Genomic DNA, 27,595 nt, shown 5'->3' with positions numbered 1-27,595 from the left:
CATAAAAAGTATTCGCTGAAATCCGAGGCGGTCTGGCGAAATGGCCTCGTTCAAATGTGCCTGGAATTGCCCAGCCGCTGCCATAATTGGTACACAGAATAAGAGACAGTTGGAACTACAGTAATCGGCACGCAGTGTTAGGGGAAGGAGTAGATATCGCCATTGGCACGTAGTTTAAGAGATCGTAGGAGCTCATTTAATCAGCACGTTGTATAACGACTAAAGCCGCAATATTGTGCACCGTAATCGAGACGGCTACATTACAGGGCACACACCAGAAGACACACACACACACACACACACACACAGTACAACGAGTTATAGTTTGTTTGTGTGTTTGTGTGGTTGTGTGTGTGTGTGTGTGTGTGTGAGCTTTGCCGCTCCCAACGCATGTTCACCTACCCCCTGTCTACCCCTTCATCTACCCGTTGTTGAGCGAGGGGTAGACGCGATGCTTGAATTGTCTTTGTCACCCTCGGTGTATATGACGTGATAGGCAGGTCTTATGTCCAGCCAGGCTAACTGTGTCTTAATACCCACTACATGTGGTCTTAATACCCACTACATGTGGTCTTAATACCCACTACATGTGGTCTTGATACCCACTACATGTGGTCTTAAGATAACGCTGAGAGCCTGCGTTGAGCCAAGACTGCCCATCATAAGTGTCTCTTGACGCACTATTTTGGTCCTGTCCTTTTGAGATTAGTAGATTTTTGGGCCCCCCCCGTTTGAGCGTGGGCGTGCGGGAAGGTTTGTTGCGTGTGGTTGGGAGCACTAACACGTGGGCTGCTGCATGGTGGTGGGCGTGTGGGCGTGGTTGGCACTAACGACCAGCTCCCCCAGCACCGTCACCCACAGTGTTTCCTTGCAGATGGTGGCGGTCCCGTGTTCCCTACCATGTTCGCTGATCCTGCCATCAACACGGTTGCCGCCGACACTGCGGCTGTCTCTTCCGCCACTTCGACGACCGCCAGCGCCAGCAAACCGCCGCAGAAGCCTGAGGTACCAGTTCTACAAACGCCGTCGCCCATACCTGTCGGTGAGGACCTCGACGCCACTGCTACGTGGAACACGAAGAAACACACCACCGCCCTCGTCTCCAGCCCCAGCTGTCACGTGACCTCCGACATCCATCCCAAGACCACCATCAACCAGACCAGCGTCAGTACCGCTGCCGTCATCAACACCAGTTCGGCAGGTCATGTTTCCATCTCCGGCTTCAGCACGAAAGATTCTCAAGTAATCACCATTCAGACGGGGAATGCGAAGCCCGTGTCAAGTGGCATCAGTCCCCACTCCAGCACGGTTGCCAGAAAGAACATGAATACTGTAGGTGTCATCACCCGGACCAGAGGCGGAGGTGGAGTGGGTGCCACAAAGGTAGAGGGCGCTTGGGATAACTGGAGGGGAGCCATATCGGCCCCAAAGTCCGGAGCCTCACGCTGGACGCAGACCGACCTGATGGCAGCCCTAGCCCTTGTCAAAGCTGGCACACCTATCAAGCCTGCGGCGGAACGCTGCAACATCCCCGTCATGACGTTGTGGCGACGCACCCGCGCCCTCGGCATCGTCTCATCTAAGGTCCAGTGCGGCTTCCGCTACCCGGCCGCCAGAAGGCGGTCAAAGAACGACCACGAGAGTCCTCGGTTGAAACACGAACCAGACTTACAGTATCCTCTGAAGACGGATCCTGAAAGTTTCACCTTTCTGAAAGTGGAGCCTGGGATCCTTCGTCAGTCGAAACCTCCCGCTGGAGACTGCATGCGGTACTCTGATGGAAAGGACGTGTGCATCTCTCGAGCTGGCCCGCTGAAGGAGATGTCGGCGGCGCATGCGTCCCGCCGCTTGGCTTCCAGGGAGAGTAGCCCAAGACCATACGGCAGGGAGAACAGCCCACTGCTCACCGGCAGAGCAAATAGCCCCCTGGCCCCTGAAAAAAAGAAAAATGGCCATCCAGAGAATGACGACAGTTCATTGGCAGTTCTGAAAGCAAGCAGTACCCATAGTCCACCGAAGGAGAGGACTCCGAAGCCAGCACTCCAGAAGCATAACTCGCAACCTATTTCTGGGGATCTCTCATGTACGGTAGTCAAGGAGGAAAGTTCCTATAGGGCTGAGAGTGACGTTAGCCCTCAGCCCTCCCGAGCGCCCCCATCTTTAGGGCGGGCAGAGAGGTTCCGTGCATGGGTGGACATAGTGTTGGAAGGCGCGGGCGGCCACCAACAGCAGCAGGACGTTCCTCAGGATCTCTCTACTCGCAACCAGCGGCCTCCGACTTATCGCCCGCCCTTACCAGCAGCAACCTCAGTGCTGGCCACCACCAACCCGTCCCAGCCATCAACATCTCTGGTCCACCACTAACCAGTCACGTGGGAGAGAGAAACCACATCCTCACCCGAGGATGGTGAAGGCCAGGGAACAGGGCCAGCTGGGCTGTTGAACCCTACGGCCACATAATATTACTATGCCCCCCTGACAACACCTGGTGGGGAGGGTGAAGGAACCCCTGGGTTCTAGCAGCATACCTACCACCAGCCGTCATACCTGTTGATAGTTTTATGTACAGTCAACATACTACCTGAGATCTTAAGCTTACCAACGGCTGTACCAAAGTGTTCCGTTCATATCCATTTGCTGTTCGTAGAAATGCGTCGCCCACCCCTCCTGCCTCCAGTCCCGTCCCCCTGGTCTCAGCCAGCCTGGCCGTGCACCAACACAGGCACCTCCATCACCACCTGTTGAGCCCTGACCCTTCCTCAAGAATCGTAAGAGGATTAAAAGCGTTGTAGAATTGCCCCCTTCCTCCTCCCTCCCTCCCTCCCTCTGTCGCCTTCCTTCTAGACTTACATGAAGCTGTGTAAGGAATCTGCTGGACCCCCCAGCCTAGCACCACCCAGCCAGCCACCCACCGCACACACCACATAACACCGTCATTCCTGAAGACGTTTTCACCAGATCCTGTGACGCCAGTAAACGAGGTGGCTTCGTGCTCCGGGTCTGGTTTATATATCAAAAATTCTAATTAGTTGGGAGTGTAGCTGGACGTGTTTTTGTGGGGAGGTTGTCGGCCAGTTGAGACAGCTGCAGTGACAATGCTGCGCTACCAGTCCACTGTCAGAAAATATCGCCGACTGTGCATACATTAGACCGGGTTGATGATATAAGGTCGAGCTGGGTGTCTCGCTCCCTCACTCGCATTCTTAAACAACCCCTCGCTTGATTAGACAATACACTGATAAAGAGGCGTCGCTCTTGCTCTCGTCAACTACCAATTAGACCAGAGATGCGGACGATCCGGTCGTCAGGCATGACCGTAAGGACTGTCGAGGCTAGGGTTAGAATGTGGGTCGTATTGGGATTTTTAGGGTGAAATGAACGCGTCCGTAAGTTTGGCCGCGGCTTGACGCCGATGAAGCGCGTCGTCGCGAGCGTCGGTATCACCCCACTTGATCGAAGGCATACCACTGGAAAAGTCAAATATCATGAGGAGTGGTGCAGGAGTTAACAGGTTCAGTGATGCCATTACTTGTCGTCGAATCCTGTCACGGTGATCCTTTCTGCTGGCTGGGAGACAGGAGGAATCTGGTGGAGCATGTAACGTTGCTAAGCGTCTTGTCTGACATAATGCCTTCTGTTCCCGCTTGTGTTGAGGTTCTGCGACAGTTGGCCGGGCCGGGCGGCGTCGCGCCTCACCACAGAGGAGGAGGGAGGGAGGGAAAGTAGCCCCCCTGTTATTTCCACGTCGAATGAATATCCTCGAATCCCAAAAGCATATGATTCTGGAGGCGGAACACAATGATAAAGAGGAGGACTGGTGGGAAGAGCCTCAAATGTAATAACACGACTTTAGTCTCAATCTCTGGGAATTGCAACGCGCTGGGGCCCGAGATCCTCCGCACCGCCACTTATTTTGTGTGCCGGATCCGACGAATACTGTAAAATCCGGGCGGGGGCCATGTTGGGAGCTTTTTGCGAAAATGCATATTTCAATAACAACAACAACAACAACAACAACCGGGGGTCGCCGGATTGATTTTATCATTCTTGTGCGCCATTAACTTTTTGCCTCGTAAAGCCAAGAGGGTTGAGAGACACATGACGAAAAAAGGGGGGGGGGGGGGGGAGAGGGAGAGGGGAGAGAACCCGTCACCCGTTTTCTGTGCGCAGTTTCTTCCACCCGTTTTTTTTTTTCTTTTCTTTTCTGTTCTTTCTTATCGTGTTGGCGTGCGAGTAGGTGTGGCGACCTCACGATGGTGGCGTGGATGACGACCCACACGTGTGGAGGATTCACAGGAGAGAATCTCGGTGATGATTATGATGATTCCGGGCCCATGCATGATACACATCCTCTCCTGAGAGGGCGCGACGTGCCTCCAGAATGTGGAATCGTCAGCAGCCATTAATATCAACACCGAAGAATGCAGCGTATTCCTCTTAATCCCGACGTCTCCAGTATGGAGACGCTAGAGGAGGTCGGGAGGAAGACGAGGAGTGATGAGGAAGGAGGAACCAGGAGGAGGGAGAGTGAGGCGCGGCGGCTCAGGGGGAAGGATGTGGTGTGTTTCCTTAAAAAAAAAAAAAAAAAAAAAAAAAAAAAAAGACGCTCGTGCCAGCCTCGTCTGAGCAGGCCAGGCGGCCCGAGGGAACCTATGTGAATGTAGGTGAACCCAGGGGGCGACAAGTATATCGAGAAAAGGCCAGAAAAAACTCAAGAGGGTAACGCTAGGACTAGGTTACCCCCATGCAGTGATAACTCTGGGGGTAACGCTAGTACTAGGTTACTCCCTTATAGGGGGTAACGCTAGTCCTAGATTACCCCCTTGCAGTGAGAACTCAAAGGGTAACGCTGGTACTAGATTACCCCCCTTGCATTGATAACTCAAAGGGTAACGCTGGTACTAGATTTGATAACTCTAAGGGTAACGCTGGTACTAGATTACCCCCTTGCAGTGATGGAATATGTTGCGTAGTATTACTCAGTATGTTGTTGTCTTAGGTATACGTATAGATTGCCTTGCATTTGGCAGATCATTTGGTCCCGTGTTGTGTTCTTCCTGTAGTGTTTGGTTTATAGGCGAACCCTGTGATATATATCCTTGCTCAGACAGCACGGTGATGAAAGTGAACTGCAGAGGCAAAGTTTTCAGAACGCTGATAACGCTTTTACGCTTATAGTATTAAATTTAGGAACCACGTTTGTTTGTGCCATTTTGTAAAGTTTATCTGTTAACTTGTTGCTCATTTTCAGATGGATATATATATATATATATACTATTTTTAGTTAGATGAATTGTTCTATATTGTTATTGTTTTTAGAGGTTTATTCAGCTGCACTTGACTTTTCCATGTTTATAAGCTTTATGTCAGTACAAAGATGATTTAAAAAAAAAAAGAAAAGTTGCTCACAAAGTCATGTCCAAATATTTACTAGAAGCCCGTGGCGCTAAGATAATGTATTAATGTTGCGTCACTTGACAAAATACATATCGGACGAGTGTGTAAGGATGTAGTACTTGCTGGGGGGTTGGGGGACGGTAAGGTTCAAGTCTCTGCATCAACCTTACCGTAATACAAGTGTTTGTGTGTTTAAAACCTGTCGAAGGTGTGCGCGTAGCTGGTCTAAGGACTTGAACTGGTGTGTGAGCCTCATTTAGGGCTGTGGTTGCGTGTCGCAGACATTAATTATGGACAGAGGAGAAGTGGGAAGTGATGGTGCAGGTGTAGTAGTAATATATTCCGACTGGTGCAATGATTTGACTGTACTGTAAGAGCTTTGCTTTATTCCTAAAGACTACTGTAGGCTGTAAATTTCATAGGTGTAGACTGACAGTGTAGTGGGTGACAGCTAACGTTGGGACTTAACGTAGAACGAACATTAGGGTGTAGTAAGGAGGCTGGTGTGTGGCACACAGCTTCTTAAGCTTTCGTCTCCATAAAGATGACTTGGGCGGATCGACTGTCGGGTCAACAGCACCGTAGACGAGGGAAAGGTAGCCAGCGCCCGCCTTGTGATTAATCGACCAGTCGACATAAGTAGATAAGCCGGTGGTAGCCAGCAACAGGCTGGCCCCCAGCACAAGTAGAGGGCGAGGTAGAGGTAGTTAGCGGGTAGCTGGACCCTAGCGGCTTCTGCTATGACCGCTAAGCTCACCATATTATTATTCATGTATGTGATACTTGACAATGGAATGTGATACTGTATGCCAAATTTGACTACTGTATTATTTTTTTTGCTTTTTGTATTTTATTTTATCTGTGATTTATGATGCAGATGTAGAAGCTGCTGTATTTTAATGAATGCCAAAGCTAACCAAATGAGCTTGTTTGTTTGTTCAGCTTCTCTTCCAAGTATATATATTTTTTTTTGCGAGGGATTGTTTGGACAATGTAATTATTCCACATTTCTACAAAATACCTTTAGCCTGCATCGCACTCAAAACATAACTGTAAGCAGTGTTTGTACTTACTGTAAATAAAAGCTTTTGTTAAGCTCCTAAAAATGTTGTTTTTGACATCCTGAAACAAGATGAAGATGGGGTTTGAAGGTGATGAAGATGGTGTCTGGTGGTGATGATGAGGATGGTGTCTGGTGGTGAAGACGAAGGTGAATATGGCAGATGGCAGCTCGACAAGCTTTCACAAAGGTTGTGTATGTGTGTGTGTGTGTGTGTGTGTGTGTGTGTGTGTGTGTGTGTGTGGTTGAGGCCGAGGATAGCAGTCCGGCCCAGAGCAGGATCATGTACAAAATGTTACCTGTACTCTCGGTGCATTCATTGTCCTCCAGGATGGGGGGGGGATGGGATGTGTGTGTGTGTGTGTGTGTGTGTGTGTGGGATAGGGGGGTGGGGGAGAGACCTCATTATTCATTAAATGTAGTGTCTTAAAAGTTGTTCATGCCGACGCTGCTGAGAGGAGTTGATGAGCGGACCGCGGGGGAATTTTTTGCATACTTCGGGGAAGGATATGATGAGTTCTGAATGATCATTACTATTCGGGATTCAGAGGAAGTTTGGAAAGTAATTTATATGATCTTGTCACCACAGTGGCGGCTGGACTCCTCTCCTGATGGTCAGGACCAAGGCTTCCATTACTCCCTTACCATGATGAGAGAGATGGAATAATTGTGGCCACAGAGAATAATTTTTAGCCTGAGAGGTTGAGAATGAATTTACGCCCGCAGAAATAATTCTCGTCAGAGAGAATGACTTTAGCTGCGTAGTTAAAAAGACCATCATAGGGTGTAGGTAGACTGCCTGTGTCACTAACACCAGGACCCCATCATGAGGGTGGGTCTGTATCACTAAGTTGGCGAGGTATGTGACCCCAACGCAAACCCTTCGAAGCATAAGTTCCTCTGATGTGATGGTCGCCATGAAAAACTGTGATGATGATGTGGTGCCAGTGATGGTATACGTAGTGAGGATGGCCGACCGTAACTCAAGGAGGAGGTGTGGAGTAAGAGAGGGCGTGGACGCGGTGGTATACATAGTTTCGTCACACTGGCGAGATTCACACTCGGTCACTGTTGAATTGATTTTGTTTCGTACTTGTTTGCCGTTTCCCGCGTTAGCAAGGTAGCGTCAGGAGCAGACGCAGAACTGCTTCATTTCCTAGCATCCATTCTCCTAGGCTGTCATGTGTGTAATACACCAAAACCACAAATCATCATCAACATCCAAGCCCGACAGAGTGTTCATACTTCATATACTCTTTTCATAATGATAGTTTTTGATTATCTGTCATGAATGTGATCATATGATAATGACCCAAATCATCACGTCATCCAGAGAGATTTTAATGAATTCCTCACATTGTTTGATCCGAGTAATTATATGCACTGCCTTCTTCGGCCGGCCAGCGACCGGCCTTGAACCTAGTTTGGATCATTTTGGGGTAAGGTCGAAAGTTATTTTTCACCACATCCTCATGTCCAGTATCATCACATCCTCGACACAACTTGCTATTGACTAAACCCTAAGGGTCATGTTAAAGGCCACCTCCATTCTAACACACCCTCTATACATGACATCTTCACTACTCCCTCATCTTCAGTATGTACGTGACATCATTCGCCACTTAACTTGAACCTTAATGGGTCAGGACAAACACCAACTTCAAATGTTTCATCTTCATTACATCTTCGTCATCACTGGCCTTCTTTAACCTGGCCCATGATGATTATGCTGGTCATCTTCACTGCAGTCCTTGACACAATTCATCTCAACCTTAGTCAAGTCAAACGACATCATCGTTACATATCTGGCTTCATCTCATCCTCGACTTCATTTCACCCTCGAACATAAGAGGCTGTTGACTTGAACCTTCGGGTTCACGTCACAGGACATCATTGCTACACCCCTATCTTCACTACATCATCAGCACTACATTTTATTCCCCAAGTAGACAGATCCTAACAAAAAAAATAAAGATCCCTTTTGACAGGAGACGGATACATCTCATCCCTCCACACACACAAATCTCCCCAGACACATTTTGGGCTTTTCTCTGCAGCTTATTCTCAATAACCTCGCCAACTCTTCCCTCGACCAGGTTCTGACTGATCCCTGGGAGACGTCGGCATTTCCGACCGCAGGAATGTCATCACCTCATAAGCAACAACATGTCTATAGGATACGGCAGAGTGGCAGGATATACACAGAGAGTTTCACGTTACCAGAGGGATGGCTCTGCTGTGCAGTGGTGATGTTGGCCGACAAGCATATGCCTGAAGTGATGCCAGTCCACCAAACCCACCCGGGCTTTGCTACGTATGTTGCAGAGAGGCGGTTTAAAAGTCATCCATATACATTCACAGTAAGAACTTGTACATGGTAGTCTGTCATCGACTTGATGTAGTACAGGGCTGGGTTATCTTAGATGGGAGTCAGGCGCAAACAGGAAATTTAAACTGGAGTAATATTGGCTCTTCAACCCCTGGGGGAACCTAGTTAAGGATCATGAGGGATACTAAATGGAGTTATCCTTCCGCTGTATTGGACATGATGGTACGTTGGTGACCAGGAGGAATCAGGCCATAGGTTATACAGTTCTCTGAAAAAGACGAAAGGTCCAGATGTACAGAGACGACTACTACTACTGATACCAGTACTCGTTACCTTCCAAATGAAAGTAGCGTAACGTGAGCATAAAGATGCCTAAGACCCAGCCAGCAAGTGTCACCATGTCAGCAAAGCTTACAACGTCCAAGAAATGTGGCGGGTCTGACCTTCATGTACAGTGGTTGTGTTCTTAAGGTACCCTCCATCTTGCCATCCTTTGTAGTCGACGTGTGGAGAGAACCTTTAATAGAAGCACAGTTTACAGCAGCATCAGCCTGAGTGTGCTGTGGACGAGAACAATTATTCACAGTGTCTTTCATGCACGCGCCTCACGCGTTGTGTTGTTCACGTGTTGGCGCCACAGACGAACATCACAGAAGTCAAAGATGAAGGTATGACCCCACAGCTGACTTCATCAGATATTATCCAAACTGTATTTACCTCGTGATTTCAATGACGAATTCTTCCCCCAATATTAGAATCACAACAGACAGGTTAAGACTTTTAAAAGATAATGAAATATATTCATTTCTCAGTCCAACGAACGTGATCATTGATAGACTATGAAGTAAAATGAAGTCGTGTAACAAAACTTGAACTGAAAAAGTAAAGGTGAGGGGTAGGAACCTCTGCTCCTTCTCCTGGTTTACCATTAGAGATGTAGCGACTAGCTCGTGTGACCGAGAGAGAGAGAGAGAGAGAGAGAGAGATGCGGGTGTGCGGCTATGTTCGTGTCGCAATATAGTTTGGATATTATTCAAATGCAAATCTGCTGGCTGTGCAGGTTGTACCAGTGGAGTGAAGTATGGCATGTATGGGATTAGTTTCTGTCAAAACGAAAAAATGTCGTCAAGTATATGTCAGGAAGACAAAGCCCAACTGCTTTGACTGTCCGTCACGCTGACTGCTAATAGGCCGGACACCAGCCGAGGGCACGCCTCCTATGGCTCGGTCAAGTAAACGGATCTATAGAGGAGGATCGTCCGAGACCGAATTATATTCGTGAGGCGGACGGTAACACTTGGACTGTCTGGGGAAATAGATGGTATTCTTAGTCATCTCGGGAAACGTAAATTGAGTTGAAGGTTTCCCCTCTGTTCTCTTGTCACAGTGGCAGAGGAAGTCGAACAAGCTTCAACACTTCCTTGACGATTGTCCACTGATGAACCAGAGCTAAACGTCGTCCTGAGACACAACAAACGTCGTCCTGAGACCACCAAACGTCGTCCTGAGACCAACAAACGTCTTCCTGAGACCGAGACCAACAAATGTCGTCCTGAGACCAACAAATGTCGTCCTGAGACCAACAAACGTCGTCCTGAGACACAACAAACGTCGTCCTGAGACCACCAAACGTCGTCCTGAGACCAACAAACGTCTTCCTGAGACCGAGACCAACAAATGTCGTCCTGAGACCAACAAACGTCGTCCTGAAACCAACAAACGTCGTCCTGAGACACAACAAACGTCGTCCTGAGACCAACAAACGTCGTCCTGAGACCAACAAACGTCGTCCTGAAACCAACAAACGTCGTCCTGAGACCAACAAACGTCGTCCTGAGACCAACAAACGTCGTCCTGAGACCAACAAACGTCGTCCTGAGACCAACAAACGTCTTCCTGAGACCACCAAACGTCGTCCTGAGACACAACAAACGTCGTCCTGAGACCAACAAACGTCGTCCTGAGACCAACAAATGTCGTCCTGAGACGCAACAAACGTCGTCCTGTGACCAACAAACGTCGTCCTGAGACGCAACGAACGTCGTCCTGTGACCAACAAACGTCGTCCTGAGACGCAACAAACGTCGTCCTGTGACCACCAAACGTCGTCCTGAGACGCAACAAACGTCGTCCTGAGACCAACAAACGTCGTCCTGAGACCAACAAACGTCGTCCTGAGACACAACAAACGTCGTCCTGAGACACAACAAACGTCGTCCTGAGACCAACAAACGTCGTCCTGAGACACAACAAACGTCTTCCTGAGACCAACAAACGTCGTCCTGAGACACAACATACGTCGTCCTGAGACACAACAAACGTCGTCCTGAGACCAACAAACGTCGTCCTGAGACACAACAAACGTCTTCCTGAGACCAACAAACGTCGTCCTGAGACACAACAAACGTCGTCCTGAGACACAACAAACGTCTTCCTGAGACCAACAAACGTCGTCCTGAGACACAACAAACGTCGTCGTGTGACCAACAAACGTCGTCCTGAGACCAACAAACGTCTTCCTGAGACCAACAAACGTCGTCCTGAGACACAACAAACGTCGTCCTGAGACACAACAAACGTCGTCCAGTGACCAACAAATGTCGTCCTCAGATACAACATACTGTGGGTAAGATCGTCAGAGGACGTTAAGTATAAACGATATTATTCGGAAACATAATATGTACTCGAGTATTGAAACATCTGTACAATCCTGTGTTAGTTAGTTTTGCCTCTTGATTTCTTTTTTCTAAGCTCTTCTGTGGGGTTAAGTGACTGGTGTCTTGATGAAGGAGAAAAAAAAATCCTTTCGATTATTGGCTCAAGTGGTAAAATCAAGATAAGGTTACGTGACTACTAAATCTAGAGGGAACTGTGGTTCATGATGTCCTTGGGAACTGGTTGAGTAGCTAGTAGACATATTGCGTCCTGTGTTTGGCGTAGGTGACACCCCCACGTCAACAGCAGTCGGATATGAAGAGCCCAGCAGGGCCTGTCATAGTAAACCAGGAGGGCCTGTTTCAGGGAGCTGGTGCGTCCCTGCAGCAGCTGACGCACATGCAAGAACGACCACTGGTTCCCTGGCATGGAGATGACCTTGTTGGACAGCCCCGGGGGGGCGCCAAGACTCTCGTACTATTGTCATTCTTGAAACCTTTTTCTTCAGTAAGGATGAGCGCCATCAATCCAGGGGTTGTGTGGGTGTTTGTGTCAACCCACCGTCAAAGAACGGCGGATTGATATCATTGTCGCTTGGGACTGTTTACCGTGAGGCACCGTGGGGTAGGCTGGTTGGTATTGCTGCCACAAGAGCTGGGCTTCCATCAGACAGCGAATGGCTGACGGACATCAGCCGCCGACTACGCCGTAGCCCGTCACCAGAGGGAGGGACAGGCAGGTAAGTTCCTTTGAAGGCAGACTGTCATTAGAACAAGGAGCAAACCTTACTATAACCCTGGCTGTGGGCGGTGCCATCCCTTACTGATACATTAATTTAGATAATGATGGAATTGAAAGCGACACGAAGGTTAAGCAGTTGTCATTTGTCCTGAACATTGAAGACTCTGGCGCCACATGCTAGTAGTGGAAAGGAGAGATGGGAGGAAGGAGGGACTGTACTAGAGAGTGGGTGTTCAAGAGGGTGACATTAATGGTCTGGAGACGTTACCGCTGGAGTAGACGAATTAAGTAGCGAGGGTACGCCCATAAGCGGCCGTCAGCGAGAGCCATGACGCAGTGTCTGCAAAAGCGATGCGTGGGGCAAGAGTGGTCGCCGTGTCTGTACAGAAGTAACAGCGGCCTCCCTGTTGCTAAAGCAACAACAACGGTAGTGGGGAGGAGGAGCGGCGGCCGCATAGGGTCCCAGCGACGGGCGCACTCTAGCAAACACCGCTATATAAGGCAGAGCGCGCTCTCACTTCGGCCTCTAATTATTCCAATAAGTGTGGGTTATAAAACAAAAATGACGCATCTTGCTGACATTAACTCGCACTCCCTCTGGACGTAGCTGCTTCCTTTATCAATGATGCGTTTTGGAATTATGAGGCGCTGCTGGGGTGGGTTTATGTGTAAGGGTTTTGGGTTTTTAGATGCGGCAGTTTAGGGGTTAATATGCAGAATGGAAGAGACTGTGGTAACCGTGTTTTAGGCGCGCTGCTCTCGCTTTATTCGCGGGTTTATGGTCTACGCTGTGGTTGTGCTGTGTTCGTAGGTTTATATCCCGGTATCTTCTGCGTAACTTATCCTCTGATCTCGGGATTGAATAACTTCGAGCGCTGTAAAAAGCCGTCGGGTCTACAGCAGGACACCCAGCCACCAGTGGTCTTCGCCAGCGAGAGCCGGCTGGGTCGAGGTAAACGTGAGTTTCGTTGATACTTCGTCTTGCTTCTACTGACGATTCTCGGGTGGAGTGAAGCGTGTTCCTGCAGTTTCACAAGGAGTAGACGGAGCGGTTACTTCGGTGAACCATACAGTAAGCGGAGGTTGTTAGGGATTTAAGACAGTAGGAGTACCACTTGACCCTTGAGTTCAAGTAGTAGTAATACTTGTAGAGGAGTAAGTGCCGAGTGATGTGGCGGCACTCGACCAGTGAGAGTGCAACGTCCCTACAGTAAAGGTACTCACGCAACAGACGCCTAGTGTGGCGTTGCCGTCCAGTTGTGATCGAGGGATGACCAGGTCAGTACTTGGCCAGGAGGAGCCACGATGGCCGTGAAGTCTCGTTGAACAACTTTTTATATTACTGAGTTAAGGAAAATCATCTGGTTAAGGAGGAGAAGTATATTACAAAGGATATATGATATCATAGCGGTTGAGACGCACAAGGTATTACAACCGCGCCGTCCCTGGGAGAGAGCAGCTGACCTCCCGCCAACCACGTCGCTTGACCGTAGCTTCGTCCCCTCCTCCTCCTCCTCTAGCTTTGTGGACGGCTCAGCAAAGCTATAAAAAGCGAGACTCGGGATATTGGCTCTCTGGTCGTGGTTATCAAATGCTATCATGTAAATCGTTTGGAATTAAGACATTATTGTAAGTGGAGCAATTTGACATTTCCCTTGAAGAGAAAACCGAATGATTCCTTTTGATCGCGAAATTTATGTTTCTGGCCTGGCTCTTTATGGGAATAATGAAGACCACTATTGGCTTTCACGAGAAATTCTTCCCAATTGCATGCATTTTCTGTAGACTGACTTGCTTGATCGTCTAAATTGCATAATCATAGCTTATTATATGAAAAGCCCTATGGAATCTCTCTGCAGGTGTAGGCGCGGGGTTCACGGAGAAGTGGACCGTGCATCCCCCGTTCATAAGGCTCAGATTTCCGGTGCACCTTCGGAGATGCGCTGTTTTGAGGTTTTCTATGACCTGAGAATGTACTTAACTGGAAGTATTCAAGTGTAGCCAGACCGTATTGCCGTCATTTATGGCAGTTTCTGCGTCTTTTCCCATTTTGGTTCGTTCCTACTACACCGGTTTCTACAACACGGCCAGAGCCGGGATGCTGAATTTTCCCTGTTCATTACACACAGACGGTAGGCCCTTCTGGAAATGGAGCAAATGCGGTTATATTTTCAAAGTTCACGTTACTCTCATACCCTCAAGACACCAAGGAAGATCTCGAGTATCCAGTCGAATTGTCATTTACGAACAAGCTCGTAAATGCAGTCGCAAGTAGTCGTTTGGATGGTGCAATCTTGGCGAGGTGGGTAGAAATAAGAATTACCACGAACACACCCTCTCTCTCTACTCCTCCTTAGACCTCTTGTGAGATTTTTAATTGTGAGTAACGTAACGTGATGTAATTTTGACGCATCAAGTTTATCCATAGACAAACACAATGACATCAGTTTAGAAATCGGGTCCTGTGTTATGTAATTTGTCAAGGTGGACGGCGAGTGGAGCCTCGCTCAAACGTTGTCAGCAGACGTAAGGGTTGTGTGGGATGCCACTCGCCTCTAAAGGTACGCGGGTACGATCGGCCAAGAGTCGTTTGGTGAAGTACCTCGTGTGGTGTCTCTGCTCGTCCTTGTTTATGTAACCAGACACAGACGTTTGTCGTGGGTGTGGGAACAGGTCATACGGTAGTCGTGTTGTACTGCTGCTGTTATCTTTGTCGTCGTGAGCGGGAAGTGACAGGCATTTGTATTGGTTTTCTCTAGATCAGCCGTCTCCTGTCTGCATGGGTCCGATACCATCGTAAACATTGCAGCGGTAGTATTTTGACCGTAAACACGTGACGCAAAGACACTCACATGCTTACACCCTCCTAGACACAACACCAGGAAAAACACTCACACACACATACTTGTCCATTTCTTTTCTTAAATATATAAGAAGGTATTGAAGTAGTTATAACTTGCTATTACCTCCTTGAAACTTAGGCCATTGAACTTCCTGCTCACAAGATTTCATGCCAGATTGTGTAGGATTTGGGCGCAGACAAGCAGGTGAGATTATATTTCGTGCAGCATGCGAGTGTCGATCTACTGGTGTGAGAAATGTGGGAAGGTTAGGGATAGACTCCACGTGCTCTCTGTAAGGGAGCCGACCGTATCCCTGACCATCTACGTCAGCGAGGCTGAATGCGCTTTACATCGCCCTTTTAAGAGTTTATGAATGGTATTTCGAGGCTAGACTTGAAAAATTCACAGTTATATAGCATGTAGTGTTCCCACGGTGGCCCCCGGGAAATTTAAATATCAAGCTGTATTTTTATTTCGTGTGGGCTGCTAAGGGTCTGGATGGCTGGACATTATTGTCATTCATATTCTAGCGGTGTAGTGTAACATTACCGTAGGCGGAGCAATATTGCTGCCTCCAAGCCCTTCTGGCGCCCCCACACCCCTAAAATGAGCCGCTAGGCGTGATTGTCAGTGTAATAAGTTGCAGAAATAAGTTTTTCTGTCAGTTATTGTAAAATTTTCTTTGGATTGTTGATTAAGGAAAGCAATATTGTTTGATTTAGGACTACTGATGATGCATGCTGGTGCTGGCGTTCGTTATTAAAGGAAGTTGGATGTAATTCGACTGAAAATTTCGAGGTATCAGAGGAGGGGAGGGGTCAGCGACAGGTGCGTGGTTCTAGTGTGTGTTTGTGTGTTTGTGGGGAAACTTGGTGAGTGTGGTGGCCAGTCTTGCCAGGGCAACAGCAGAGCGGACTTAGTGAAGCTGAGATTGCTAACACAGAAGCGTCAACGTAAAAACAACCACATTTTTTCTTTTTTTTTTTTAAGCGTCGCTACCACCACCGCCACCAACACACGGTCAGCAAACGTCCCGCTACCATACAACCACGAAAAGCTACTACTCCTAACAAACGTACCATGTTACCAGCATCATCGCAAGCCATTGCTACCACCGCACCGCCTTGCCACTACCACACTACCAGGAACCTCCCCCTCATCACGCTGCCACCCAACACCACCATATGGTACACCCCCGCTCCCTACAACCACATCTACCTCACCACACCAACGACCATGACACCAGATCATCAACCACTGCAACAGTGGTGTTCCTCAAGGTTCACTTCGGTCTCCAGCGGTCGAGGCTCCTTTTAATCAGCGACCTTTGAACCAGTAATGCCGTTCAGCCATACGCTGTTGATTCTGCTCGTCAGTTCTGTATACTTCCTTTAAACGCGAGCCTTTCTTATCTGTTTCATTCTGTTCGACTTTGTCTAACTTTGGTACGGACGTGAGCAACATTCCTTAATAGAGCAAACTTAGTCCAGTCAATTTCAGTGTTTCCCAAATCCAGTATTTTCCTGCTTCTCTCTCTCTAAACTCCTCTTGAAAATTTTCCTTCAAACATTTTTTTTTTTTTTTTTTTGCTCTTCAGCCGCTCGACTACCTCTTTCATCCTACAGGCATTAAACTCCGCCTCTTGTCTGCCATGGAAACTGCATAATGGCTGACATAGTTGATTATGCCCTACAAACAAATGGGAGATTCTGTTCAAATCTCGAGCGTATGTCTCATCACGCTACCTGCTGTAGCCGTACAGGAGGGGGTTGACCCGTCCTTGTATGGAGGATTGCTCATACATGTGGGGGCGGGCTCTTCTGCCTCCATTCTTCTCGACAGAATTCAGTCAGAAGTAGTATGTGTTTGGACTCTCTCTCTCTCTCTCTCTCTCTCTCTCTCTCTCTCTCTCTCTCTCTCTCTCTCTCTGACACACACACACACACAGTTGTTTTTGCTCACGAGAAAGTTCGTGCTTCCAATCCTCCTCGTTTGGCTGGGTCACGCAGCACGCGACAGGTTTCTACGGCCTACAGGTATTACTGTGTGACCGCCGCTGGCAACCCGAGCATTGTCTGACTGGCATCTGCTTCTTTCCTTCCACAGCTAGACTTTGCACGTCATTATCTTCTGTTTTCCTAACGTTTCCAGTCTGCGTGCAGTTCCGTCGTCACTTGAAGTGCGAGTGGCTTCCCATCATGCCCGACCTTGATGTACAGACATCAGTCCTCATAGTTAATGCTTTTTTGTTGAAGGAAAAAAGGTAAATGATGTATACACTGTAACAGCGCCACCACGCCAACCACCACGCTCTACATAATCACAGTGCGACCCTACCATCAACCACATCACCTCAATAAAAAGGAAATACTACGCCATGTACACTCACCATGTAAGGAGCCACCTTCCCACCGCACCACACTATCACCAACCATGTCATGATACCACCAAACCTGCAGCATCCACCACCGTACCGGCGACACCATACGGTTAGCGGCCTCTGCTATATCGCCAATGTCCATCATACTGATAGTAAGTACGACGTCAACATACTGTTAGCAACCATCGTCATCATATGACCAGCAACCACAATGCTCTCACCACCCCAGTGAGTCCACCAATCTATCAGCCCTGCACCCGTGACTACCTACCACTGTACCATAAGTTACCACCTGTGTTGCTGTCCTACCACCATTGTCGTAACCGTTCTACCATCAATCTACCAGTACTGTTGCCTTAGTGTACCGTCAGCGTACCGCTTCACTCCTGTACCGTCAGTTCGCTGGAGAACTACTGATGCCGGTAAATGTGTCAAGTTTCCTATATCTCTACGTTTACCACCTCACCTACGATGGCTTGTGCATGACATCAGTGGCCCTCAACAAGCTTGAACCTACAGAGGGCAATACAAGGCCTAAGTAAAGGCGTGGGCTGAGGGCCACATGTATTCAGCACATAGGTAATGATAAAAAAGTACAGGCTAGTTCAGTTCCCATATAATTTCTTCTAAATGCTTTGAATGATTCCAGGAAAAAAAAAGGGATAAATACAAGATGGTTGTATATGATCTACTCTCACGCTACTTTGCTTGATTCCATGTCTGGTCCTCCCATTCTCCCCCTTTCACCGACTCGATCCCACCTATAGTCTCCTTGCCCAAGATCTTAACGAGTAATGTCCCAGCTACAGGTGAGCAAGGCTCATGGTTCCAACGGCGTACCATTTCGTGTCTTAAGGGAGTGTGCTGGAGTTAGCTCCCATCCGTGCTCACCGTTACATATTTTTCGTCTCCTGAAAACCCCAACTTTTCTCTTCCAGGATGCATGCATTCCTTGGTGCAGCCCATCCATAAGGAACAAGCCCATTCTAACCCTGTAAATTACCGCCCTGTCACTCACTTCTGCAGAAAACTCTCTTTGACTCGGTTACTTAAAGGCTTAGACTCTCTCTCTCTCTCTCTCTCTCTCTCTCTCTCTCTCTCTCTCTCTCTCTCTCTCTCTCTCTCTCTCTCTCCATTCTATCAGATCACCAATGCTGCTCTCATAAGTGCGAAGTTCATAGGTGATCTCTCGTGTGTGACTCACCTCTGGTCCTCCTTTTTTCATGATTTATGATAAGCTTGTTAACCGTCGTGGTCCTGAACATCTCCAAAGCATTTCCCTGAGTGTGGCGCTAGTCTTTGCTTTCTGAACTTCCTTTCTTTCACTTTTCAGTGTTTCTCTGTTTTGTGTTGCATATCTTTCCTTCTAGCCGTTCCATCATGATGCTTATTCATGGAGTGACTTCTTTCTCTTATCCTATCAATCCTGGGGATTCCGTACTATCGTTTGCCCTCTTTCGTATCTTCATAAATGATCTGTCGTCATCATCTGACTCTTACATTATAACTTCCGCTCATTTTCCCCTCCCCGCCTCCCTCGTTCACGTGTTCTTTTTCTCGTACTGAACATACTTCTCGTAATGCGTACTTATGCAGCATCTTGGAATGGATGGCCGTAACCTGATTGAATTTATCAAAGCAAAATCTTGGTCTCTTCCTATACCTTTCTAAATCACACGCGTCCTGCTGTTAAGTTTGAAAACACTACAGTCCATTCATGCTGTGACATGAACATATTGGAGACTCCTTGTAATGAACACCACAATATCTGCTTCCCAGAAGGCGTGGGAGGTGTGTAAGTGCTAGAATGATTTTTCCTGTGACCAGCTGTACCATATTTATTGAGATCTTGTTCACCCCAGCATAGGGTACTGCTTACATAAGTGTGCTAGCTCTCCTTTCACACCCCTCCCATACCTAAAGTGAATCTAAAGACTTCAGTTGTATTAGACCATACTGTCAGCTCTCCTCAACCGCCTATCTCCATCCGCTACGATGTTGTTGCCTTCTCTCTGTTCTACTGGTATTATCTCGGCCACTTCCTGCATCCGTGAGCTTTCTGCTTCTCCTCCAGCCACGAAGGCCTGGACCAGTGGCACACAACTAGCTGCTGCTCTCCACAGGCTGTGTGTGGAGGCAGGCCACATCAGGCGTGAGGGTTATGATCGTTTCCTCGAGCGATGATTCCGTGGAATTATTCTCCTTTTTACCTCCGTTTTTTTTTTTTTTCCTACAACTTTCCATCTTTTAAGAGTTGACTTTACCAACACCTGAGGAGCTAAGGTTAATTTCTTATATTTTATCCTTTCATACTTTTCATTATCCTCTCATCCCACAAGGCCACGATTGGGTCATGTCGGCTGCTATCAAGAAAAAAGATTATGGATAACGGAGGAACGTTGGAGTTGAGTCGTGGAGATGGGCCGAACCCCCCCTCCCCCATGCATTCAGTAAATAGGCGTACATAAATTACGTGGTTCAGGACCCACATAAATTGAGAGTAAAGTGATATACGAGTCAAGTGACAGGAGTGGGCTGTGGGTCCCTTAAATTCAGTATAAAGATTCACACGTCAGAGGTTGGGTTTATTTATTATACTTGATCGCCGTTTCCCGCGAAAACTGCCTACTTGTCACCACCTGATCATAGAATGAGACTAAGATGAGCAGGACTCTAAAGTCCTTCCCTCCTGTATTGCTTCCCAGAAGAAGGAAGAGAGGAATGATTATATATATATATATATATATATATATATATATATATATATAGAGAGAGAGAGAGAGAGAGAGAGAGAGAGAGAGAGAGAGAGAGAGAGAGATAGAGAGAGAGAGAGAGAGAGAGAGTAGAGCATTTCAAGGGCAGGTTATAGAGGAGAGTTGAGGGCCCTTTGTATTCAGTTCATAGACGCAGCACACAATATGGGTCAGCACATAAACTATTTATATAGACATGTTAGCCGCATATAAGGGAATCACAGAGCCTTGGCCTTCGTATATATTTCATGGGCGATATAACCATACTTCCGTCAGGCAAGGTACATATTATTATGAATGTAATTGAATTCATTAATGACGTTCGTGGACTTGCCAGTTCCGGGCTCAGGTGTAGAACATCCTCGTTTACGACACAGTCACCCACTTCCTCCCTCCTCCCCACGGTTAAATTTCCCCAAAGTAAAATCCACCCCGGATAATTTCCTGAGTGTAAGAATGTGATACACAAACATGAGATTAATTTATTGGGTTAGAGTAGGTCGTAATTTGCCTTATACATATTTATAGAGGAAGAGGAGGGAATTGTCAGGGAGAATTGTGTAGGAACCGGCACACCACACATCCTACACATAGTTCTGTGTAGCATAGGATCACCATCTGCCCGCCAGATATACTACACGACCCTCATTCATTCGAATCCCTTATCAGTTAGAACATCGGTGTGTCTGGTCCTTGTTTTGTGTGTACCATACGAGTCTTCGGCAGTATGTTGGTAGGCAGACGTTGCTCCTTCCCCTGGGTGAGCAGTTACCACAGGCCACAGGAAAGGTTTAAGGAGTTTATGCCGCATTCATCCCAGTTCTTTATTTTCCTTGGCCAGTCACAGAGAGTCTTAAGTCCACAGCCTCATAAAATCTCAGAGGGACATTGCTCCAGGATGTGACAGTGCCTCTCGCTCCGCCTGCTGAAGGATCCAACACTACCTGACCCATCTGGTCAACACTTCCTTACAGAATGGTGTATTTCCTGAGCTGCTGAAGTAACTCTTGCACGTAAAGGTGGAGGTTCTCCAGTTGTGATTAACCATCGACCTGTACCGTCCCCTTCCTCCTCGTAGCAGAATTCCTGAAAGAAATGAGTGTACGACCACCAGCTTGCAAGGTGTCTTCATGCTGAACACATCTCTGCCAGACTCCGGGGTTTAATAAGAAAGCCTGTGTACATCTTCAGTCACTACAAATATATTAGTCAGTACTTGATCGAAAACTCGTTCTGTTACATTCCTGGGTCTGTCAAAGCATTTGATGACGATAATCATAACATTCTTCTACATATGTAAACTATTTGGTCATTCGCCTGACGATACTGAAGTGGTGTGGAAGTGTTCACTTTATTCCGTATTATTCCTCTGCCTCTACACTAGACACCTTGCTTTTCCATAGTGTGCGTGGATGACAAGGCCATTTCCTGTTGATTCAAATTCAATCTCTCTCCTGACGACACGATCGTGTACAAATCTCCCTCGTTATGAACACCTCATTACTTTGACCAGCACACAGATAATTAACCCCATTCCTCACGTATCACAAATACGGTATCATACAACCTTTATGAGACTACGTGATACCACTTAGAAAGTCAGATCCCTTACTCAACAGTAATATCCTTTGTTGATGACAGAAGAGAAGGTAAGTATCCGTTGCGAGATTCTTAGTGTTCCACATGGAAAAGTCAATGGAAAGTCCACAGCAGGTTAGATATGTCCAGCAGAAACTCGGAGGAACGCCCCTGCTACTGTCTCCCGTTCATACTCTGATAGCTGAGGCGGGTCACTGTACCACACACCACTCGCTCTGTCCCCACACGAGTTGTTGCTCCACCGTCATCAGGACTAGTGCCTTAAAGACCTCAGGGTTATGACACACGTGTTATTGATTGCACTGCTGTGTCATCCAAACCTAACTATGGAAATGATCTGTTCTAGTTATAACACAAGAACTGCTGGAAAACTGTACCAGACAGAGATCCATCACATGTCACTCCTCCTCCCTCGTCTCTAAACATTTTATCAACATCCACAGGAACACTTGATCGATATTTCATTTACAGTTTTGGTTGTATGAAATACATCCTTCACTTCACCGATGACTTTTGACTCGTCTTTTATCACCAAAGAAATCACTCGTGTTATCAGCCTATCGCTTCCTCAACCATCGTAATTTGTAGAATCCGGGTTTATCGTAAGATTACTTTATCTTATTTTTCACCAAAATCTGTGTATAGATAAGACATAAATGTTTAGTGAGCGAGTGTGAACCAACCCGCTGTTAGTAATCTAGATCTGTTGGAATTTGTACAGAAAAGGTGTTTAAAAGATGTTGCTACATTGATGATCAGCTGTTATGATCATACACGCACATACTCGTAGATTATACTGAATACTTAGACGGAGTCGATGTGTATTGTACTCCAAAGGTCCGTGTAAGAGTGCACTGACAAAGGGCCGGACCATGGAGCTCATGTCCTTATCTACAACAACATGCCACGGAGACAACGTGTTCCTGTGAAAGGTCATCTCGATGAACGGAATAAAGTGTGAGAAAAAGAAATTTATGAGGGTTGTGCAGGTGTTTGTAGACCAGTTTTTTGAAGGCAGAAGATTTCAGGAGAAGGAAAGACGGAAGGAGGAAGAGAACTTCACAGCTTAGCCGATCGAGGGAAGGAATCATCCTCGAGTGGCAGGACTCTACACACACACCGTAGGAAGCAGCAGCCAGACTTGGTCAAGAAATTATGATTACCATTATCACTATTGCACTGTCACTGTTTCACCTCTCCCGCCATGCTGGAATATACCAAAACCCGCGGCTGTATGATCACTGTTACAGACATAGCCATACCGTCACTGTACCACAGTACAGTACCATAACAGTACCTGTATTACTGTTATACCCTCACTGTACCTTTACTATTGCTGTACATCACTTATCATTGCTGCAGACCATCTCCGCCGCTGTACCGTCACTAAACTGCTACACCGTTTTACCGCCACTACGAAGAGTCTTGTGCCTCCTCCATGCGAACTTCTGCCACACATACCAGAAGTACTTTATTATGCCACCACACTTTGACCACTACCGCTACACCAACACTACTGTTGCTATACTGCCACTTGCCACCACTGGTGTCCTTACGTTACCCGGCCACCACTTGTGTCCGTACGTTACCCGGCCACCACAACTGACGTAACAACACTGTGGACTTCCATCACGACAAGTACCCCTCTCCACTATTACCATCACCTTCACCAACGTCTTGCTACTACCTACAACATCCACAACCCCACCACGAACATCACACAGCCACCACCTGAACTGCAACCACCCACTCATCACCACAAGGACCTCCACTCCGTCCAGCACCAGCCTCACCCACCCACCACCACACGTCAGGCAACAGGCCCCGCCTGCCGCCGCCCCGTCTGCGCGTATTAAAATACCCTACAACATAAACCCTCTTTATGTGCTCGTAAACATTTTTCCCTTGACGGAGTATTTTTTTTTTTTTTTTTTTTAGGTTCGTGAGCAATTCTGGGAAGTGAATTCATATTCATAATAAGGTGGCGTCTTCATATTCATAATCATTCATAGCCCTTTTCAGATCCGTGATACAAAGCTCAGTTTTATGCTGTACTTAAACCCCCGGGCCGGGGTTTACATGTTCGCTGGAAGGAATTATAGGCGCTTTGTTCTTCTTGAAATGTTGCAATGCAATGATATTTTCTCATCTGCATTTCATTATATATCTGATGGAGGTTGCCGCCACTTAATTTAATCTTGGAGGTTTTGTTGCTGCGGTACAGCAAGTTACGGCCAAATGGCAGCTGGGGATTTGTTCTCTCGCTGTGCGCAGTGTTACAACATGTTCTAGGTTGTTCTCGTCATGCTCGAAGGTACAGTCTGCCGGGAGGAGTTGGTCATCGTGATTCCCCAAGTCGTAGCCTAATGGGTCGCTATCTTCGTACTCGAAGTTACAGCCAAATGGGAGCTCTAGTTATCGTAACCCAAGATAGATTCTGCCATCATGTTAACGGGAAGTGTCTGCAAAATTTTCCTTTAGGGGTCCTTTCCTATTCAACCAACTACGTTCACATATGTAGCGATCAAATAAGTAATCCCAGTCTCTCCCAGTGTCATGCGTCGCACAGCTGTGTTTAGGGCAGCAGGTGAGGCCAGGAGGAGGTGGGGGGGGGGAAGTCTGAAGACGAAGCCTAAGTCAAATCCACCAGGAGCGGAAACACCAGCACCGGCAGCCGCGCGCAGGCAATCGGACGCCATTCTCGTTAATGCCGGTTTATTTCTAGAATTTACCGAGTCGACCATTATTTGGGTTTATATTAAAAACGGGGCGGTCGTTAGCGGCCTAAAAGTTGGAGTCATTATCGTTTATGGAATATTAGGAGGACCGCGCGGAATGGTATGGTTACAGTTACAACCTCCCGCCGGCCAAGACTAACACCAGAGACGGGGAAGGAACCACCACCTCCACCTCCACCTCCACCAGGAGGGGGAAAGATGGTGAGGGTTAGGGGAAGGGGGAGAGGTGTTGCAGTACTCCAAGTGGGCTCCGCCGTGGAGGGCTTCATTACCTTGCTCGTGTGCTCCGCCAGAGTGGAAGCTCCGTAACCTGGTATATCCAAAGTTCCGGCGTCGAGGGAGGGTTCCCACCGCCTCTTGTCATGTCTATTGCTTTCCTGGGAGTTCCAGTGACCTTTCTCGTGGGGAAGGGAGGTAGAGGGAATTCCATCAACTTACCGACAGACTATCTGACCTCAGATTAAAGTACTAGTCGAAATGATGGAAGTGAAATTGTGGTTTGGGAGATGAATGTGGACATTTTTTCATTACAGTGAAACATATTAATCATATTAATCCTTCTGAACATACTTATTACCCCTTCGATCACCTTAGCAACTGCCCCCAACACATTACGTAAGATTTTTTTTTTACAATACAGACGATGAAACTTGATGGAATTTGATAAAATCCGCGGATTTCCGTCTTCAGGCTTCGCTAACCCCCCAGACCTGTGTGGAAGAGAGGTAATGTTCCACTGACGGGCACAGGTGGGATAACACATGGCAGTTACGACAGATTTAGCCATCATTGTCTGCCTGTCTGTCTGTCTTTAATATATATATATATATATATATATATATATATATATATATATATATATATATATATATATATATATATATAATTGTATGTGTGTATGGTATTTATATGAGAACTGTCTTGTTTCCGTGTGGCATGTCACCTGTGGTGGGTAAGGGATGTGACTATGTGGTGGATGGTGTGGCCTGAGGTACGGTGTTCCTCAGACCCTAACACCTACAGAAGGAACGCTTACCGTCTGGAGTAGTTGTGTACGTCTTACCGGACTGCAGATAAGGACAGTGTGGTGTAATTTGTTAAGGGGGTGTTGTAGTAAGGGGGGGTAGATGTTTAACATTTCGATAGTACCTCACTCTGAGAGGATGACAGATGAATTCTTCATCCTCGCAGTGCCATAACCTGGAATTGATGATTTCGTTGATGATCGGGTCTACGTAGATGCCGTTATATCTTGCACGGTTGTTGGGTCGTAGAGTGAGGCGGGCGGGTGGTTGGGCAGGACGGAAGCTAGCGCCGTCACCGCCGCCATCACAACCTCCCCACTAAGCACGATAATTTCCCCGACTGTTTTCATTATTATTAACTTCATCTCACTCTCCTCCCCCCCCCCACCCTCCTCCTCTCCTCCCCACTCCTCGATCTCCTCCCCTCCCATCCCCGCCCCCACTACTGCCTTTTGCCTATCTCCTTCAGTTTACTCAAAGTCGTTCTGTGCCGGTGGGGCCATCCCACCGCTGAAGTTGCTAATATCATAAGCAGTGTCTGGGGCTATATACGTTTTTGCCAGCATTGAGGCCATTATGCAAGGATTTCACTTTTATCGTTATGTCGAACCATAACTTTCAAAATTCCTAAAAGTATAAAATTTATTCTGATTAGCATCGTGCGGCAACCGTACCTCCGTTGGCTGGGAATTTTGCCCCTTAAGTGGACCATACGCAAGGATGGGTATTGTACGCCGCTGGCCCAATTGAGTGTTGCCAAACGATTTTCCAGAAATATGTAATTAGACACAATAAAAATTAATGGTACTTCCCTCCGGCTATGATTATTAAAAGTGGACCTGGTCACATTATTTTCGTATTACAATTGTGCCGTACGATGATATATGTGATATCCGCTTCGATTGACGGCCTCTCGTTATAATTAATGGCGAGAACCCAAGCTCTGCCTCCGCCTCCGTGTGTGTGTCTCTATTTCATACAAACTCTGATCATCTGTCGCAGCTCTGGTCTCTCTCTCTCTCTCCAGTCTCCTCATGGCGTGTGGTGCGCGGGTTGGTGGGGGGAGAGGGGTTGAATGGATGCCAGAATCTCTTATTAGGGAATTAAGAATATTCGAGGACTGATCATGCGTGATAAATTCTCCCGTTTTTACGGAGCCAAGTTCGGCAGCGTCGCTCGGAATACCGGTAATGTTTACTGTCCTCGTTTACCCCCTCCATATCCGGAGGAGAATGGCTGGAAATTTATCAGCATTTAATATCAGATGCTGAAAGAAAGAAAGAAAAAAAAGGTACATAGAGAAAAGAAAAGTTAGCGAGTGGGACGAGTGTAAGATTTAGGGCGTTCTCCCCCTACCCCCAATCCCCCAGAAAACAGTTGTATTAAATATGTAGTTGGATAACGCCGGTCTAAATTCGAGCGTAAAAGATTGATGACAGACATTTTCCACAATCAATTCTAGATCACCGTTCGCTCCTCTCTTAAATCCTCTATTTTTTCTTTTTTTTTTATGCGCCAGCCAACCACCACCTCCCCCCCTCCCCCATTTTTTTTCGAGATGATGTAGGTAGCTTCTTATAAAGATCGGCTCTTGACTCATGGATCTATATATGTATATATATATATATATATATATATATATATATATATATATATATATATATATATATATATGTATGTTGGGGTGGGTGTGTGTGTATATGTATGTGTGTTTGTGTGTAGCGTTAATGAGATGGCTTTGATTAGGGCATTCAGTTGCCCGCACCACCTCAGCCAAGATATATATATATATATATATATATATATATATATATATATATATATATATATATATATATATAATTGCCGTTTCCTGCGTTAGTGTGTGTGTATGTCATCGGACTCCTCCTACGAGTGGTTACACCGTCAGTGAGAAGTCATCTTTGGCCAGGCTTGATCATCGTGAGTGGACGCATGGGGGTACAGTCTTCTCGAGGAACTTCTTGCTCGAAATGGGTTCATCATCATCCAGCTCCTTCTTGGAGTGCAACCTCAAAGTTGCAAGAGCACCATAAAATGAGTGGGATATTATATAT

The 27,595-nt window shown here is 47.1% G+C and overlaps 1 protein-coding gene across 4 annotated transcripts in view; it reads left to right on the top strand.

Annotated features, from left to right (window-relative positions):
* LOC139753729 (uncharacterized) overlaps positions 1-27,595 on the top strand; it is a 579,254-nt gene that overhangs the window by 516,219 nt on the left and 35,440 nt on the right. The window contains exon 4 of one of the 4 annotated variants that reach the window (XM_071670512.1): positions 875-6,503. The exons of the other annotated variants lie outside the window; for them this stretch is intronic. Within the exon in view, the coding sequence (XP_071526613.1) occupies positions 875-2,364 (1,490 nt within the window). The 3' untranslated portion in view covers positions 2,365-6,503. Of the gene's footprint in view, positions 1-874; positions 6,504-27,595 lie in introns of those variants that run through there. 4 annotated transcript variants of the gene reach the window in all.

Source organism: Panulirus ornatus, chromosome 15 (assembly GCF_036320965.1).
Source record: "Panulirus ornatus isolate Po-2019 chromosome 15, ASM3632096v1, whole genome shotgun sequence".
NCBI lineage: Eukaryota > Metazoa > Arthropoda > Malacostraca > Decapoda > Palinuridae > Panulirus > Panulirus ornatus.
This window is presented reverse-complemented; position numbering and strand designations above follow the sequence as displayed.